An 18,863-nucleotide genomic window follows, 5' to 3' on the forward strand; every position below is an offset into this window, starting at 1 on the left:
CTTTAAGCTACATGTCACTTGGTTTAATTAAACTTTCACCACTAATATCACTATCACTAACTACTGTTTAGGTTATTGAAAGCTAGTAAAGCCTACTTGCAGGATTCTTGTATTTTGTGATCTTCTCGGGTGATTTCACCTGTTGTAAGTCTAGAAAGACGCTCAGCTAACTGAAATGTTATGTCATGATACTATAATAATGTTTAGGAAACCAGATGACTTATTATGATGTTATATTTGACACTGTCCTCTGCCCCCTAGGCCACAGCCCCCCCTCAGCTCCGTGCAGGATGCATAGGAGTCAGTTTACACACAGCCTAATACCTGCCTCCTCCACCCCACCCCCTCTCCTGCAGGGACTCCCTCTTTACGCGCCGCGCAGCGTGCCGTCAGAGAGCCAGCAGGGACCGCAGAGCGCACAGCCGTCTGTCACAGAGCACCTCCGTTTCATTACGGGATTTCAAAGACAACAAGAGTGGATAAACTTAAGCGAACAAGGTGAGAAAACATTTTTAATGGTTCCGTTATAAGTCGATGTGTGAGTCTAGGTTATTTTGTCAAGATTTCCGGGTACCGATCAGGTACATTCGGATAGAGTTGATTCATGCGATCTGTGTGATAATGCGTGTCAGTTTCCCTTCGTTCAGCCCTCAATATGATAAAAATATATAATAGCTTTTATCAGTGAAAGATTGGCAATTGATCGCGCCCTCACTGAACCTTACGGCACAGCTGCAATGAAAAATAACCAACAGCCTGGTAACTGAAAATGACCCAACACTGCTGTGGCAATGAGTGTGGCACTCACTGGCGATTCTTGTGTTTATAAAACCGCTGTATATTATTTTTTACAAGTTTAATCCTAGATCTTATTTACCTAAAAAGTGTGCCTTTTAAAGATATACTAAAACATCACTTTTAGTTTGCCTTCTTAGTCATGCCTGATATCTTTATGGTGTGTTTATGGCCGGTGCCCTCTAAAACAAATCCTCATTGGCAGTGGCCTGTATCTGTGATGGATGGCAGGCTCTTGTAGCCATAAACAACACACCAGGTTTATGGATGGACCCAAAAAATTGTTTCAAGAAGTTGACAAGTGCAGCAATTCATCATCCGCCATGTAAAACTATATGTGGACTGCCTGGTTTAACTCAGCCTTGAAGCCCAGTCAGTAATAGGTGCATGGTATGGAGAGAGGACTGGCCACTGTGCTCTGATTAAAGCAGATACAGTTGACCTGGGGCAGCAGGTTTATCCCATCTTAACTTTACGCTAAATATTTACATCTGGATGAAATCACGGCACAAATGAGGTTCTGGCTTCCAGACGTCTAATCATGGAAGAAACATTTTGTAATGTTAAATTAAAGGAGCATTTTTCTACCTCCAATCAGTGTATTTATGATAAATGCATGCCACGTTTTGTAGTAGGAAAAACAATATAAGACAGTGTTACCTGAGAACTTACAAAGGAACAAAAGTCAGTCGGGGGATCATTATGCAACCCACCCACCAACTGAATAGACAATCACATGCCCTTGGGGTCAACTCCACCTTGACCCACCTCTACTCCTCCCTCCTCCTCCCTGATGTGTTTCATGCAGTTCAGATCGGTGTGGGGTCAGAAGCATAAACAGCTTAGGATCCAGACTAAACAGACCGCACATGTCCTGTAAACACGTTCACCCTGAGATTCATAGGTGTGCACATCTCGGTTGGCATGTGGGCAGCAGCAGGAGGTTTAATTCATGCTTTTTGATGCAGATCATGAACTGGCATGGATGAAACTTTACTTTCCCGAGGCAGAGGTGTTTTTATTTCCCTGCTTAGGACAAAACAGTGTCAGAAAATAAAATAACTGACAACAATGTTTCAAGTTTCAAGGCTTTATGGTCATTTGCACATTAGCTATAGGCCTAGTGTAGATATGGCAATGAAAAACGTAGGTTCACAGGCTCCAACAGTGCAACATATGTGTAGGACATAGAACAAATAAAACAGATAAAATAGTGCAAGAGAATGTTTTGAGATGTGCATTAAGTTGCTGAAATGTCCCTTTGGCTCAGCACTTTAAGGAGTCTATTTAGTCTGAAAAGATAAACTTACATAAGATTGTTTATTTCATAGATGGGAGTGCTTACCCTTAAGGTACTTGTAAAATGTAATGCATGACGTACAATGAGTTACTCGAAGGTAGATTCATGCCCATTAACTTTGTACCTTTCCATGATGCAACTTTTTTTGTTGAAAGTTTAAAGCCCACAAATCTGACCCAGCTTGCCTGAAAGCTACTGTGAGTCATGGATCATAAACACCTACAGCCAGCATCAATCCTTCATATTGCACTTGTTTGAACGCAGGATACAAACATCTCTCAAACTGAATTCCTACCGGCAAAATTACTGTGTGGAGCGGTCGTAAACAGTTCCCCCCCCCCCCTCCCTTCTTTTTCTCTCCCGAATCATGTGGCAATGCGCTAATTTTGCAGCTGTAATTCGGTGTGTTTGATGCTGATCCCAGCGGAGCAGACGAGAATACTTCCTCCCCTCGCAGAGCGGAGCGCCCGGGGGCACGGAGCTGCTCGCTGCAGTCTGCGTCTGGGGTGTTGACAGGAGGCCTGACATCATTAACATGACTAAATGAAATGTAATTAAGGTCTTTGCCTTCCCCGCTTTGCTCCTAGCATGAGCGGTGATATTATAGATGATGATGGTTCAAAGCCTGGAGAATTATGTGGACTTTTGAAACACTAAACTTATTCATGAATATTCATGCACCCAACACTGTTGGTGTCTAAGCAGAAGCCAATCAGCCACCATATCATTGACCTGTGCATGATCTAGCACAGGTCAACGATATGGGAGTTTCTTAGGAGATATAAAAGCACACCAGGGCTTATCTTAGTCTTTTATTTTCCAATTTTCTCCCCTCAAAACAAAGCAGTTTTGAGTCTCAACGAGTGTATAATCTGATCGGTCTAAGCCACATCAATGCTGACTTCGGAAACGAGCGGAAGCCGCACGATATTTCATGGTTTTAGTTCACAATGGGCCACTCATGTGTTTCTTATCACTTCAGTTCAGCTGTACCGCAGTCACATTCAAAGCATGGTTTTGCTTTCCTGCAGTCTTAAACACATCACATTTTAAGAGCACGGATGTCAAACATGTGTTATCTTTAATCCCCTTTTTGTTGCATGGTTACGTGTAAAGACCCCAAGTTATGGCGAGAAGCTCCAGTTTCTAATTAGAGAAGAAAACGTACCCTGCTAATGACATCATCCCCCCCCCCCCCCCCTGGCGCTGTGTGTGTGTGTGTTGCTGAACAGCAGCTGGTTTAAGACATTTGAGGATCACAACAGTGTGAGACTTCAAACACTCACACAACCGTGAGGCTTATAATTTAGCTTTATTGCTACTCATGGCCTTGTTTGGGCCATTGTAGAGACTCTCCCTGGGAACTTCCTTTCTGACCATTTTCAGGAAGCACAGTTTTGAAAAGAGGAAGAACTTTTCGATAAAAGTCACGGCTTCTCAGTTACATCCATCAACAAAACAGCAGAGAGACATCTTGTGGCAAAGTCATACCTTCTCCTCAAAGGGATTGGTGGCTGAAACAAAAAGTAAGACCTACCATCTGCTGTAGGTACCAAGCTAGTATTTCTCCTGTTTTGTAAACACCCGAGTGTGGAATCATCGAAGTTATAATTTGATGAGCAAAGACATATTTAAAAAAATGGTTGTAGCTTTTTGGATTGAAACCCTTCCTTGTTGGCTTATCTCTTTAAAGATTTATGATGCTGCACTCTCAAGAAATGCCTTTGAAATCATTTTACTGCGCTGGCAGAAATGAAAATGTGCACCAAATGTTCCTATTTGTTGTTCCTTATTATCATAATCAGTCTTGTCATTCTCTGAGGGCCTGCTCTTACATCACTTGTATTTCCAATGGGCTCAATCCATAATTCACCGTGAGCAACAAAAGCATAAGACATGATCTGACAGATGTCCGTCACCTGACAGTCCCCTGTGATTGGGCGACAGCTGTGAGAGCAGCCCTTCTCTCCGATTGCTCTCACATCCCCGTAATTGTTCACAGTCTCTGTAGCTCTGCCACATCCCATCACACTCAGCCGCGCTGTGTCCGCTCATCCATGAGGAAGATGACACAGGCCCGGACAATCCCTCCGACGCGTTGGAGGGGGGGGGGGGGTTCGATGCAGCTCCACAAACTCTTCCGGCTCCCCCAGATGTTTTCTGATTCTGACAGGAGGCGAGGAAGGGAGGACGGGAAGAGGGACGAACGGCAGGGTCTCTTTTTGGAGGCACTCGGGGGGGATGTTTGCCGAGAAGCAGGTCGGTGCATGGGTAATGAGAGAGGACAGCTGGCAGGTTCAGGGGAGGGTAACAGCTAAGGGTAGATGGCAGCGAGGAAAAACACAAGAGCTCAGCTGAGGGTGAGAGAGAGAGAGAGAAGCTTTTGTTGTTGTTGGAAAGTTTGGGAGAAATGATGCTTGATTCAGGTGTTCACTTTGAGATGGTTGCAAGAGATTGTATTTAGAGTTAAGGCCCTGAATACCTTTTTGATTCGTCAAAGTGCGATGGGGCATCAACATCAAATATTTGGGCCAATGTTTTGTTTATTTTACACGAGAGAATTATGTATTGATGAACTGTATGTTTTCCTTTCTATTCTCCCTTGCATGAAGTAGGGCTGCTCGATTATGGCAAAAATCATAATCTCGATTATTTGGGTCAATAATTGATATCACGATTATTAAAAAAACGATTATCCATTTACTTTGAAAACATCAATTTATTGGAGAAAGAAATGTGAACAGTATGTTTTGAACAGTTGATTACCCTGAACTTTAAGTATAATTCAACTGAAAAACCAATTTAAAAAAAAATGAATTTGAAAAAGAAAAAAAAAAGTAATAATAATAATTAAAAAATAATCGTTTTATTTCGATTACGTTGTTTTCGTAATTGTTGCAAGCCATAATCGTAATTGCGATTAAAATACGATTAATTGAGCAGCCCTAGCATGAAGTATACAGGACTCACTTGGAAAAAGATGACAATTATTAGTTTTATTGCAACTGTTTTGAATTTAGGCGTTGTGGGGTTGTGTTACAGCATTGTTAATTAAATGTACACAACAAGCAGATAAGATCGTTTTTGAAAAAACGATATATATGAACTAAAGGGTTTTTTCCCAAGCTTTGACTTTGTGTTATTTAGTCATGTGTTGTTAAAGAGGAATACTTCAACTTAAACGTTTTTAGAGGCTTTAATAGCATACTTTACTGTAATGCTATAGCTAAAATATATGCCCTACTTCCGATAAAACGAAAGTATGTGCCTCAAAAACCAGCATTTAATCTAGCAGCCTGCATTTTCCTGTTTGTTTTGTTTGATAGTTTGTTTGGGGCACTTTATTTAATCAGGAAATGAACCTGATCAAACAGTGTTCTGCTGTGTAGATAGCTAATCAATGCTGGCCCATTTGAAGTGGTAGAGAGTGTGTAGTGACTCAGTGGGTGGGGGGGTAGACGGGGGGGTAGACGGGGGGGTAGACGGGGGGGGGGGGGGGCGACACTACAGTCACAGACGACCCAGTATTTGGGGACACAGCACAGCTGGAGCAGCTTTAAGCTCCAACCAACCCCAAACAGCCCTGTCACACTGCTCACAAGTCAGTGCTAACCTTTACTGCTAACATCAGCAACATGTGCTAGGAACAATTCTGCAAATGTTGTGTGAATGTCCTTTTTGCAGCCTGGTGTGTCTGTGCGAAAAGAGGGTGGAGTTACACAGATGTTACTTTTTTGTTGTCGCTCTGTGAGTTCTGTGCCACCCAACCTTATCTCTGGTGTCCAGCTTTTCATTCATATTTCTAAAACTTAAGTAGTAGTGGTTTCCACCCCTCTATATGCATATTTGATCCATCACAGTGTAGTGTGGCTTTCACTTGATTTCACTCAACTCAAATGCAGGTACACAGGTGTATGATCTAACACCACTCACCATGTTATGACATTTTAGTTGCTCTTTGTCAACAGCTACCATCCAGTGAAGCATCTTTCCTCACTTTGATGAAGCAGACATGTGCCTGGCAGAGTGAAAAATGTGCCGACTTGTTGAAATAAAACATCTGGCATCTAGCCACACAGTGCTGTCTTTCAGAGCATTCTCACCAGCTGAGAGCTTAATGAGGGAGCGCACTGTGGGAACATGCCTTTATAATTTAAGACTCTAGGAGATTGAGGGATGTGCCCAGATTTCTGCCTATGCACTGAGCTGTAAACACTGTATAAACAACCTCAGGATAGGCTTTTTCAGGGGAGATCTGTGTTACCCTGAGTTGCAAAGTGCATTCCCAGTCCATTGCTGCTCTGCACACACTCAGTATACTGTAGGGCCCTGCGGTTCGTACTGCTGGTCACATAAAGCGGGCTGGCATGTGGAGGGAGCAGCAGCGGTGGTCTTAATGTACAGGGGTGTCAAACTCAATTTCATCGCGGGCCACATTCGCATAAAGGTTGCACTCAAAGGGCCGGTTGTAACTATATAAATATATAATATATATATAAAATAATGTATTATATTACATTATTGCCTCTGAAGTGGTTTATTATCAGACAGGATAATAACTTAGTAATTAACTACGTCTGAAAGCAGAAGTCCAGGGCAAATAATTGCAAGTCTCTTCAGTGCGCATGTCACAAAACAAGATGCATTGTGGGACATGTAGTTTATGGGCAACCTGCTTCTGTAAAGTGGCATGTAACCGTATAATAAACGTATTATATTCTTTGCAAGCTTTTGCGGGCCACATAAAATGAAGTCGCGGGCCGGATTTGGCCCCCGGGCCTTGAGTTTGAGACCCCTGTACTAAACAATGCTGTCCAGAGACAAGGCCTTGATATGATTTAGCCCAGATGTGGACACTCTGTGTACACTCTCTCCTGCACACACTCTCTCTTACTGTCTCCTCCCACACAAACATCCACATGACAAACTGCACACCTTGGTTGCTCTATATGTAACCCTAAAAAAACTATTTGCATTAGTTTTGTGTTTTCTCAAGCCCAGGGAACCATGCTATAGTATGTGCCCTAGTGGCCAGAGATGGAACTGCAGGTCAGGTAATATGCAGAGTTTCAGAAAGGATTTTGATATATAGATCTAAAAGAAACCTACCTCCATATTTTCTCTTTTAAGTAAAGTTTGAAAAAGCCGCACTGACCTGCAGGCTACTACTGTAAAATAAACATCAATATTGCTTATTTCATCTGACTGACAATCACCAATAGACTTTAACACATTTGAGATGACAGCATTTTTGGGCCTTTTCTTTAAAAAATGCTTTTTAATGTATTCTTTTAACAGAAAATTATGTCTATAAAATAAGCTCAATTAAATAACCCTCATGTGTGCGGGAAGTCAGGCAGGCTCAATAAGAAGAGACACTAATGTGTATTTATTATGGGCATCTAAGTGGTAGAAAGAAACTTTGTTGACATATTCTTTCAGTGAGTAGCTCTCATTAGAATGGATAAGATGCTATTTTAGGACACCTTTCTTTAGATCCATGCCCCACAGATGAGTGATAATATATACTTTTTTGAGGATCCATGTATATGTCATCTCTCTGTAAGTGCACAAGTTCAACCCTGAATAGTTCACTCATCGACAGTGAGGTATCGCAGCCGGGCTTAACATTCCTGCTCTGAGAGGCTGGTTCAGGTGTCTCTGTGTTACAGGGAGGATTATTAGGTTTCCTGGCACATTGCACCTGGTGTAGACATCATGTGAGTGACTTCTGCACCACTTAGTCAAGCTGTTAGCTGAAATTGGAATTACATTCTAATGATTCTCCTAATTCTCATTACTAAAACTCATTTTCAGTTTTCAAATCAGACTTTTTCAAAGACTAAGTTTGAGTGCTGTTATTATCTTAAAAACTGTAGCTAAAAAGTCAATATTGACTCATAACATTTTATAGGTCAGAGCGGTTTAATTATCAACAGTGCCGGCACTTTTCCTGGACCCTTGTTTGAGAAAGGAACTTGCCCAGTCTGTTGATAAAAGCGAGGAATAAATGTGAACATGTTATCTCAGCAGACGCTATCTGTGTTAGCACTGCATGGGCGTTACAGTGTTGATAAAGTCCTGACTTACAGTAAAAGGGCTGCTTGAGGTCGACTCTGTCTGAGCCACTAAAATCTCATTGTTAAAGTACTTAACTCCGATTAGTGGAATACAGCCAACTAACAATTGCTTTCACTTTTGATTAAGCTTCGGATCAATCTTTACTTTATTTTGTTATAAAATGCTCTTTTTCTCACTGATTATTAACCAGCTTGCAAGGCAGTTGGCTAATAATTAGCTGTTTTACAAGCTACTTAGCTGTTATGTGTGGAAGTTATCTCGACTTGATTTATTGTACAATGTGAATTTTGCCTTTTGAAGATGTTTGTGTTTTCACTTCTTTATTCAACCTACTTTCAACAACTAGCGAGATATTATTTTGTATAGGTTTTGGTTGATTTTACAATAAGTGAATAGACTTAGCTGATTATTAGCAAGACTTGCTAATTAGCCTGAGTTACTTGTCTGCATACTGACTCATTAACTCTTATATTTTGAGGGGGGTTTTTTATGAGTAGAAGGAGATCTCTTCATATATTCTGTGTTCTTGGTCTTTTCTATCATCTTTAACTCATATTGACGTGTAGTTTCAAAGACACAGAGCATGTTCCTCAGAGGGTCATATCTTATCACTTTCCTTTCAAAGTCTGCGCTGGCCTCAGCTGTCTCTGGGCTGATTTGTTTTGAATGACAAAAGAGCCGCAGCAGTGAGTTAAGAGCCTATCTTATCCATTTTACGGTTTGGGAGGAGGCTTATTCAGGCAGGGGGTCCCCTAAGTCGTCCCAGGTGGCCCTCTGCTGTGGAGCCAGCCCCTAGGTAGCATCTCTCCGTAGATCAAGCGGCTAATGCAGCTCAAGGCCTCACAATGTTGATAGGATTTACAACTGGCTACAAGGCCTTTTCAGGGACAGAAGCCTATGTCCTGTGGCTCCGTCTCTTACACTTTATTGTCACCATGTTGTTATTTGTCCCTTTCCCCTTTCGACTAATGAGCCAGGTCAAGACCTATCTGTAGACCTAGAGGAGGACCATTGTTGTGCCCCAGTAATAATGCAAAAGAAAGGCCGGTATGTCCTTTTGTTTGGCTAATAGATGAAGACACCTCTTTTTCTTTGTCCTGCCCCATAACAGACTTCTTGAGGTCTGTGGTGTTGGTTAATGACCGAACAGGAGTCATACATCGTGGCTCATTAGTGCGCTTTATGTTCACACTGTAGAGAATCAATGTGCACAGATGCTTCACCATGACATAAAAAAGACTTGGTTAACGTTTGAACATTCAGACATTTCAGCCCATTGCTGATCATTACTCTGTGTCATCATTAGGAGCAGGGCCAGATGTTAGTGTTAAGAAAGTGAGATTTGCAGGAGGGCAGAGAAAGAAAGGAAAGGCGTTAAATGAGGCCAGTTGGGCTCTGTCGGCAGCAGATGCCTCTCATCTGTCCAAAGATTAATTTGACAGGTAAGCATGCTGAATATATTCCCAAGCACTTTAAAGGTGGTCCTTGTGAATTGATGAACCTCTTATCTCCTGTTCATCACGCTGAATACATAATTCACTCTGGGACCTCCTTTAACCTTCTAATCCGACGCCAGCTGTTTTTCCTTTTTGAAATGCTAAACCAGATGAAGTTATTTTTCTGTGGGCTTTCTTGAAGCAAACTTCCTGCATTTCTTTGGTGTTTATCTTCTTTCTGCGGCACCGCTTTACATCAGAGAAAATAAGCAAAGCTGTATTTTTTTGTAAACATGCTGCTTTGTGTTCTCAAGGGCTCAAATATAGAACTTACAATGCCGTTAATTAAAAGGGGAATTGAAGTACACTGTCGCTTCTCTTGACAGGTCTCGGTCAGGGTATGTCCGAGTAGGGCTGTGCAATTAATCGTATTTTAATCTCGATTACGATTTTGGCTTGCAACGATTACGAAAACAACATAATCGAAAAAAAACGATTATTATTTTTATAAAAAAAAAAAAAAAATGTAATTATTATTATTTATTTATTTTTGGTTTTTCAGTTGAATTATACTTAAAGTTCAGGGTAATCAACTGTTAAACACATACTGTTCACATTTTTGTTTCAATAAATGGATGTTTTCAAAGTAAATGGATAATCGTTTTTAATAATCGTGATATCAATTATTGACCCAAATAATCGTGATTAGGATTTTTGCCATAATCGCACAGCCCTATGTCCGAGGGTCTTGATGTAGCATGGCACAAAACATCTGTTTCCTCTTTAGCTGCATGGGGGCGCCGGGCTAAGCCTCCCCTGCAGGCTGGGCCGTCCTCTTCACAGGGAGGACACTGAGAGGCAGGAAGGGATAGAGAGCAGACAGACAGACAGACAGGCGTTTTAATTAAAGAGCAGAGGGATGGAAGGTGTGAGAGAGCTGAATTGGTGATCCTGCTGTCTGTTATGATCAAGATGTTGTAGATTTCCTCAGACATTTCACTTGTTTGTATATATTTTCATTCACATATAAATAGGCTTCATCTGTAACTATCCAGCTTGTCATGTTGCACAATCTATTAAGTGTTATGTTCAATGGACTGACCTTAAGCTCCACCTGTAACAAGGCTCACATAGAGCAGTATTATACATATTTAGTTGTTAATGGAGCAGAGTGCTTGTTGAATCTTTGAACAGCCCAAAAACATATTATCCCAAAATCAGATTTGGGTGGAGGGGACTGTTTCTGACGTTTTTTGTAACTTCCTGTGACCGACAATTCATGTAGAAAGAGGTGAGAAGGTATCCGTTGCACTTCTTATTTTAGCTGTTGCACGTGTTTCACAGCTACTGAGCGAAAACAAATTAACATAGACCCTTTTTGTGATAAAAAAATAATAAGACCAATAAGATTAGACCTCTAGTTCCAAAAAGTTTGGATGTATGAACCTTTATAGGTAAACAATGCCTATACACCTGACAACTTGTCATATTTTGCTCAAGTCTCTAAACTGTGAGCAGCAGATTAACCAAAATGTGTGTTTTACTTTTTTGGATTGTCTCATTTGAATAGAGTCCAAAATAGTTGTTTTTTCTAAGGAAAGATTTCTTCTTCAGTCCTTTTTTGGTTATTTCACATTATGAACCCTCAAATGTGTCTTTCCTTGTGAAAAAATAGGTTACTACATAAATAACAGTGACAATATATGATCAAAACCAATTCTCCTGAATAAAACATCTTGTTTGGCAAAAGCTTTTGAAGATTGCACTCAGACACAGAGGGAGTAAATAGAGCAGCAGGAGAGAGACAGGAAGAGAGTGATGGGGCAGGGGGGGAAATGAGAGGGTACCGAGGCCCTGTGGCACATATAGTGGAGATGTGGAGAGATGAAGAGGGGGAAGGAGGGCAGGGGAAATGAAAGACCCAAGGTAAGGTAGCATAAGGACGGGGAAGGTGGGGGGGGGTTGTTCACTATAGAGATGAGAAAGAAGGGGAAGGGTTTAGAGGTTAATGACAACCTACAGAGAGAGATGAATGAGGTTGCGTAACACGAGGAAGATTTTACAGCCATCTCACGCTTTTCACAAACCTATGATCACAGGAGAAGGTGCTGGGTACTAATCTAGCTCATTACAGTCAATGGGGACTGTTGTTCTCAAGTGGTTCACTGTGTGTGTGTGTGTGTGTGTGCGTGTGCGTGTGCGTGTGCGTGTGCGTGTGCGTGTGTGTGTGTGTGTGTGTGTGTGTGTGTGTGTGTGTGTCTGTGTGTGTAAGCGTAACCTTTCATCATGCACATTTCTTCTTCCCCCTGATCTACTATTCCGTTAATTTATGTTTAGAAGAATCCTTAGTTGTTTTCTATATCCAGGACCATTTCTGGTTAAGACATTGTGTCTGAAAAAACGTCACTGTGACTCAGATTTAGTCATACGATGTCCGAGATAACACTTGGAGCAAGAGATAACCTCTGAAAGCGGCTGGCTCCCTTCAAGCTTGTAATGTCAGATTCAATGAGTTCACGCAATCATTCAGAGTTCAACCAAGGAAAAACATCAGAAGAAGGACAAACATTGCCCATATTGTTGAGGACTGTACAGATTATCAGTTGCTGTAGTCATATAAATTACCCCCATACCCCTCAATAAAAGCCAACATCAGGAATACTGACTTCCTATGGCAATAAGTAGCATATCCTGCACCTTTTTCATTTTAAACACAGATGTGGAACAGATTGTTCCGGAAGAAAGGTGTCTAATAAATACCCCAAAAACCCTGACCATACACTGTAACCTCCAGTCCCACTTCCTCCTAATTTTCTGCCTATTTTTCTTGTTTCATGGTCTTTTACCCTTCCACACCTGTTGCTTGACTTTTTTCCCGGAACTCTACCTAAACAATGGCTGACTTTCCTGAAATCTGTCAGGCCGACATCTGGAACAAAACAACTAGTTGGCTGTTGCCCCCCCCCCCCCCCCCCCCCCCCCCTCAGTGGTTTATAGTGGCATGACATTTGACATGCTCAAGCTTCTCTGTGAGGGTGTGCAGACTAAGGGAGGTCGAGTTACGTGAACGTGAAATGTCCCCTTCTTCTGTGTCAATAGTAGTTAAGTATTTAGTAGCATTAGACAAAAGAGTAATGCCATAGTTAAGAAGTTGTGTTTTAAATTGTGTATATCTTCGATTGCAGCTATCTAATGGGCTTAATTCAAATGAAAGTGAAATATTTAATGCAAAAGTTCACTGCTGGTATTTAGGGTATTCAGATGTTTTTGAGTTAGGTTACTTTGGTTTATAACAAATATGCAAAACACTTTTAAACCAGGTCTTTAATTTGTTATTGTCCTTGTTAGTCCTAAACGTATTTCCAAAAACTAGAGAATCTGCCATATTTGTTTTCCTTTGAGATACCAACATTTTTACCCCCCTTGGTTTGCTTTGTTCAAGTCACTTTGTTTTAATTGAATGTCAGAGCGCTACAGTGCAGTCGGTCATGTTGTCTTAAGTTTGAATGTACGTCATGACCTTTGTTGAATGTTATTCTGCCATTTACTATATCATAGTGCTTTAAGACGGTAAACCAAGGGTTAAGTGGTGTTTGCTTGTGCTTGGTGCTATCAGTGGGGTCATATGGTTTGTCTTAAATCATGAGACATGGGTCCTTTTTCCTGCCAGAGGAGGTGGTTCATTGTTTTAGCTCATGTGAAGGAACAGTTAAAATAGCATTTGATAACACTTGAAGCAGACCTGAGGGAACAATAAGCACAACACCCTCCTGTTGTCTAGCACAGCACACAGATTTTGAAGGGAAGTGAATGAAAAACACGCTCCACTTGGTATATATAACATCTTTAAGTTCAAGAGATGTGTTCTCTGTCTTCACACTTTCTTCACAACATGCTGCTTCTTTCGTAGACATGAATAAGATGCAGAATAAGACAACGGTTATATATTGCCTTTTTGAATCCATAGGGAAGTCCTTTTTTGCCTTGTGCTGCTGACCGACATACACATGCTCTTAAGCTCAGGTGCAAAACTAGAGCAGCAGATATACCCATGACCACATGCACATACATGCACACATACGTAGACACATGATAAGTGGGCAGGGTTGTTTTCATGCTATAAATACTCCTTGGGTAGAGCCTTTCCCATTATAGACACGTGCAACCTACTCTCCACTTCCAAATCCTCATATAGCTTGACAACTTTAAAATATATAAAACCTCTCTCTTCACAGAACACATAAATATATAATGTGGCAGTGCATTATGTCATTCCTTATGTTTGTTTTAAAGTGTTGTGTAACCTCTTTTAGTGGCTTGTTAATATGAAAAACAAGCTGTTTAACTGTGACTGTGAAAGAGATATTAGCTCAGAAGGGTATTGGTCTAATTAAGCAACACTTTTGAGATGTTTAATGACAACAAACTCAGTGTAGTTTTTAACACAGATGTTTATTTAAATCTTGCCGGCATTCAGCTAAACCTACCTGTCAAAAGACTGTTATTTTTAAAGGGATTTTCCCCCTTGAGTTTCTTATCTTGGTATGTAAGAGCAATGGCTTTGACAGACAGAAGAACTGTTGCCAAGAAAAACTAATTAATTGAACAACATTATTGTTAAAATGCTGTTAATTAAAACTACAAAATAATAATAAAATCTCCCTCTGCTTGCCAAGTTTTCACAACGATTAATCATTTAGGATGATGTGTTTGCTGCCTTTTCTTTTGGCCAACTGGACATTGTTAAATTCATTCATCATTCATCCAGAATATACTGGATGTGGCAATGCTGTCTGGACAAAGGACATCTATCATTTAAAAAATAAAAGGACAGACTTGAATGAGTGACAAAAGATAGGAAACATTACCCACATATGCTTGTTAATTCATAATTGTGATAAAGGAAAAACTATTCTAACTTCTAAAAGGTTTAAGCATGTCAACATAGCCTTTAGTTGAACCCTTACCTCTTTACTCGTTTTTAGGAGTGTCAGCTTCTATTAGCATGCTTATTGTATTTAATATGTAATCAGTGCTTACACATGTCAGCTCTGTTTCTGTCATGTAACTCCCTCCAGCTTTAAATACGCACAATATGAGCTGAGCTTTAGGGACCACTGTTCTGCCTGCCATCTGGTCTCTGTTGCTTGCCCTGCAGGATAACATTTCAAAACTAAAACCCACTCTTTCTTTCTCTGTGTGTCCCCTAGGAATCCACACAGGTGAAGCGAGGACAAGGACGAGATCTGCATCTGCCCCATCTGTCCATCAACGACCCAAGTGCCTCGGTGCCGGCCACCCTCAGGTCACCTCAACCACGACGGGCGCCAAACAACAAAAGTCTTGACCCGGCAACCCTCAGACAACCTGCACAAAGCAAATATTTGAAGCCATTATATCTAATTTCTCCAGGCAGCCGTCACTGAAACAGCAAAGGGTGTTGTTAGGAGACAGAAGGAGAGAAGAAAAAGTGGGGGAGGAAAGAATAACCCTTTCAAAGTGCACCCTGCTTGCTATTTCTGCTGCGTTGTGGGCTGGGAGCGTCTCATTTGGGAGTGATCTTGGCTGACAAAAAAAGGCCTTCCCTGTGCCCTGCCTGCATATCCAAATGCCTGTATAAATACTGGATAGAGATATCAATTTGTGTGGTTTCTGACATTGCCCAACAAAGAGACTGCCAGCTATCTATAGAAAACGTAGGAGTCTGTGGTCTCCTGAATTGCAACACATCTTTTACCTCTCAAAGTTGGTTCGAGAGCGGTGAGAACAGGAATGAGAGCGACCACTGTTTTCTGCACCTAGAAAAACCTTTGCAGAATCTCTAGACTTGAACCTTCATAGGGCCAACAACTGCTCTCTGAGGGACACCAGAAGCTGTCAGTCATTTGTGGGCTGCAGTTTTGATGTCTTTCCCAGCTCAGTAAATAAACATGAAGCCCCTAACGCCAATTGGATCCCCCTCCCCTCTGAGGCTCCTCAACAAGGGTCCAGACTACCTGCGCAGGACGATAGATGGTGGAGGATATGGACGCTCAATCAGCGCTGTGGAGAGGCTTGAGGCGGACAAAGCCAAATATGTTAAGAGCCAGCAGGTGATAAATACCAAACAGGAGCCAGTGCTGGTGCCATGCGCTACTCCACCACCGCAGCCCCGGCGAGCTTTATCCACCCCCGGCAGCCTGACGCCTCGCCTCACCCCACGCTGTTCATCAAACACCCCCTTCTCTACACTCTCTGGCTCCTTCACCTCAAGAGATGAGAATGAAAATGACGACTCCAGGAAGGAGAACAGACGGACTTCTGTTGACATCGAGGCGCATAACCGGAGCAATGTGAACAATGTTTTGCCTCCCAACCCCAGGACTCCGGGCATCAACTCCTTGGTAGCGCCCCACAGTGCCCCTGTACTCAGAAGAAGCAACGGCAAACGCATGCTGAGGCCGGACTCCCTCCTCATGTACAGGCAGAAGAAAGAGTGCAAGAGCCCTGAAGGTGCAGCAGTTGTAGAGAACAATAACAGTGAAGTGAAGGGATACAGTTTTGTCCGTCGCCTCTTCCAGGGCTCCATGAGGGAGAAGGGTAGCGTAGGTGATGGCAAGATCCAGAAAATGGTGATTGGTGAAGAGAAAGCGCCATCACGGGATGGAGATTCCCGCATGTCTTGGACCAATGACAAAGACAATACTGACGGAGGACCGGGGAGCAGGAGGTCGAGTAAAACTGACCATGATCGCAGCCCAGGGTCGATCCCCAGCCCTGGGTTTAGCTCTGTGCTTGAACAGACTAATAATGGATTTACAAACGGTACCAGTGATGGTATCAACACTGACAACCACTCAAGTGACCATGATGATGAGAACGACCCATGGAAGCGGGCGTCACCCCCACCAACACCCAGAAAGCAGTTTGGGGAGCTGCGAGGCTCCAAGTCCGACCTGCGCTGCTCAGTAGCGTTGTCAGATCAGGAGAATTTCTTTGACTATTGCGGGCTGGATTTGGACATGATCGATCGTCTGGGCCGTGAGAACTTCCTCTCCGGGGCCAGCTCCATAGACACACTCTCGCTGGCCCTCCGCAGCGTGGTAGGGGACGGCTGCGGCGGCTCGGAGCCCAGCGAGTTCTCGCAGCACTCAGGAGACGGGCTGTTTCAGGAGGAGCTGGCTGAGCAGCTTCCCACCGGCGTGTCAATCATTGAGAGGAATGCTCGTGTCATCAAGTGGCTTTACGGGTGTAAGAACGCTGCTCGAGAGGGACCCAAAGAGTCTACTGTGTAATATAGGCACAAGGAACCATGTGTGGTGGAGTGCTGGTGTCTGAAGGGTTTCCTCTAACAAGAACTTATTTTTGATGAAACCGTTAAGCATCGTCACCCAAAGAGAAGGAGCAGTGCAGAAATGTGCTGATTACATCATAACATAGAGTTAGCACTCCAAGGCACACGTTAACCTTTGGTCCCTTGCTCTTCCTGACTCAAAAGACACTGTTTCTTCAACCAACTGCAACAACTGCTATTAGTTATCGCAGGGCAAATTGATATATTGTATTTATAGATCTTATGGACCTTTTGTGTGGGTGTAGAAAGACCTTACTGGTGTATGAAGCCAAATGTCTCCGTGTGTGTGGAGTGGACCTCGCTGTCCTCTCAATTTGTAGCTTCTTTTCAGTTACAGACCGAACTGAACAGGCCCCTGTGGCCCTCACAAGGCACATAAGTGTATGTTTGTCATGACACACTGGACAGTTTAGTGTCCTTGGCACACACACACTCACTTAATGACTAGATTAAAATGGAAAACCACTAAGCTATGTTTTATCTGAAACTGGAAAACTGTTGTGTGAGTGTGAAGTGAACCATGAGTACCTCATTTGGATCTGTCCCAGTTTAGATTGTGTGTTGCTTTTTTTTTTTTACTCCCTAAACGCAGGCGTTGGAACAAACATGCAAAGGACCCCTGTGGGGTTGTTAATGCACTGAACTGGACAGACAGAGGAAATAAAGAAGATATAGCTTTGACCCTCCACAGAGATTCATCTCATATAACGTTAAACACTGAGCTCGATTCGTGGAAGACAAGAATCCATTTGTGACCAGTCATTTTTCATAATTTTCACCTTGTTTTTTCATCTCTAAAGAGGGTTGATTCTCACGTTTTATTAACACTGTCCAATAATCACTTGTGACACAGTCATTGATTACCACAGCTCATGTTTCATGTGTATTGAGTGAGTACTGTGAGCTACATGGTTGCGAGAACATCAAGGAAATATTCCTGTAAGAGCAAAACTGGACTTTTGCAAGCAAATATAAGCACAATTTTAAACTCACTAGATATAAGTAGAAGAAATGAAGAAGAATTCATGAAAATGATCTATTCACCTCTAAAAGTAAAGTAGCTAAAGTTGTCAAACCCTGCCTTCAAAATATTTTAGTGTCACTTTTACCATCTGGCAGTTTACAGACGTTAACCTTCCCATCTGGCTCAGTCAGTGCCCATCAAAACAAGAAGGGGAGGCAGACGCCCTCCTTCTTCTGATAAGCACAGATCCTACCTCACTTCATCCATCCTTCAGTGACTTTCACTTTATCTCCATGAAAGGTAATTTCCATAGCTTGGCCTGGATGCCACAGAAATATGGGGTCTGCGAAGGTATGCAAAGGTTAAAGTGAGAAGCGTTTGGGTTGAGAATGACTGAACTAAAGGGCACAATATTTTTGTATGTGATTAATTAACACCATTACTTGCAGCTTTGTTATGTTTCATTTCCTGTATTCAACATCAGCATGGCACACTCCTGAAATCCCTCCAACCCAGATTCTTTTTTGTTTCATATTTCCCTGTTAAAAAACATTTGGTTGCATGTTTACAAAATGGCTCCATGAAACTGAATCTCTTTTTTTATTTGACATAAATATATATATATATGAGAGATTTAGTTTTTATTCCAAAGATGTTTGTGTATATGATGTACACAGCAAATAAACACAAAGAATGAAATAATTGTGTCGGGGTCATTTGTTTTTGGTCTTTTTTGTGTTCTTAATAATAAGCATTTGAATTATAGCAAAAGGTTTTCCTAGATAATGTATTTCAAACATTCTTAGACATTCAATATATGGGAAACAAATCCTGCAACATTTAAAAGAATACTCATTCGATCACAGAAGTCAATATAAAAACATTTAAAAATAAGCTGTGACTTCTCTAATCGTCTTGGAGGTTAATGGTCGACTGATTCTTGCCTTGACTCTT

General features: G+C 41.9%; 1 protein-coding gene across 1 annotated transcript; it reads left to right on the plus strand.

Moving 5' to 3' along the window:
- Positions 1-409: 409 nt before the first annotated feature.
- Positions 410-18,592, plus strand: si:ch211-107n13.1 (uncharacterized protein LOC798535 homolog). The gene is made up of 2 exons (XM_034153376.1): positions 410-498; positions 14,823-18,592. The coding sequence occupies exon 2, from the start codon at positions 15,543-15,545 to the stop codon at positions 16,884-16,886; it is 1,344 nt and encodes a 447-aa protein (XP_034009267.1). The 5' UTR covers positions 410-498; positions 14,823-15,542; the 3' UTR covers positions 16,887-18,592.
- Positions 18,593-18,863: the final 271 nt, after the last annotated feature.

The sequence above is a fragment of the Trematomus bernacchii genome, unplaced genomic scaffold, assembly GCF_902827165.1.
Source record: "Trematomus bernacchii unplaced genomic scaffold, fTreBer1.1, whole genome shotgun sequence".
In the NCBI taxonomy this organism is placed as follows: Eukaryota; Metazoa; Chordata; class Actinopteri; order Perciformes; family Nototheniidae; genus Trematomus; species Trematomus bernacchii.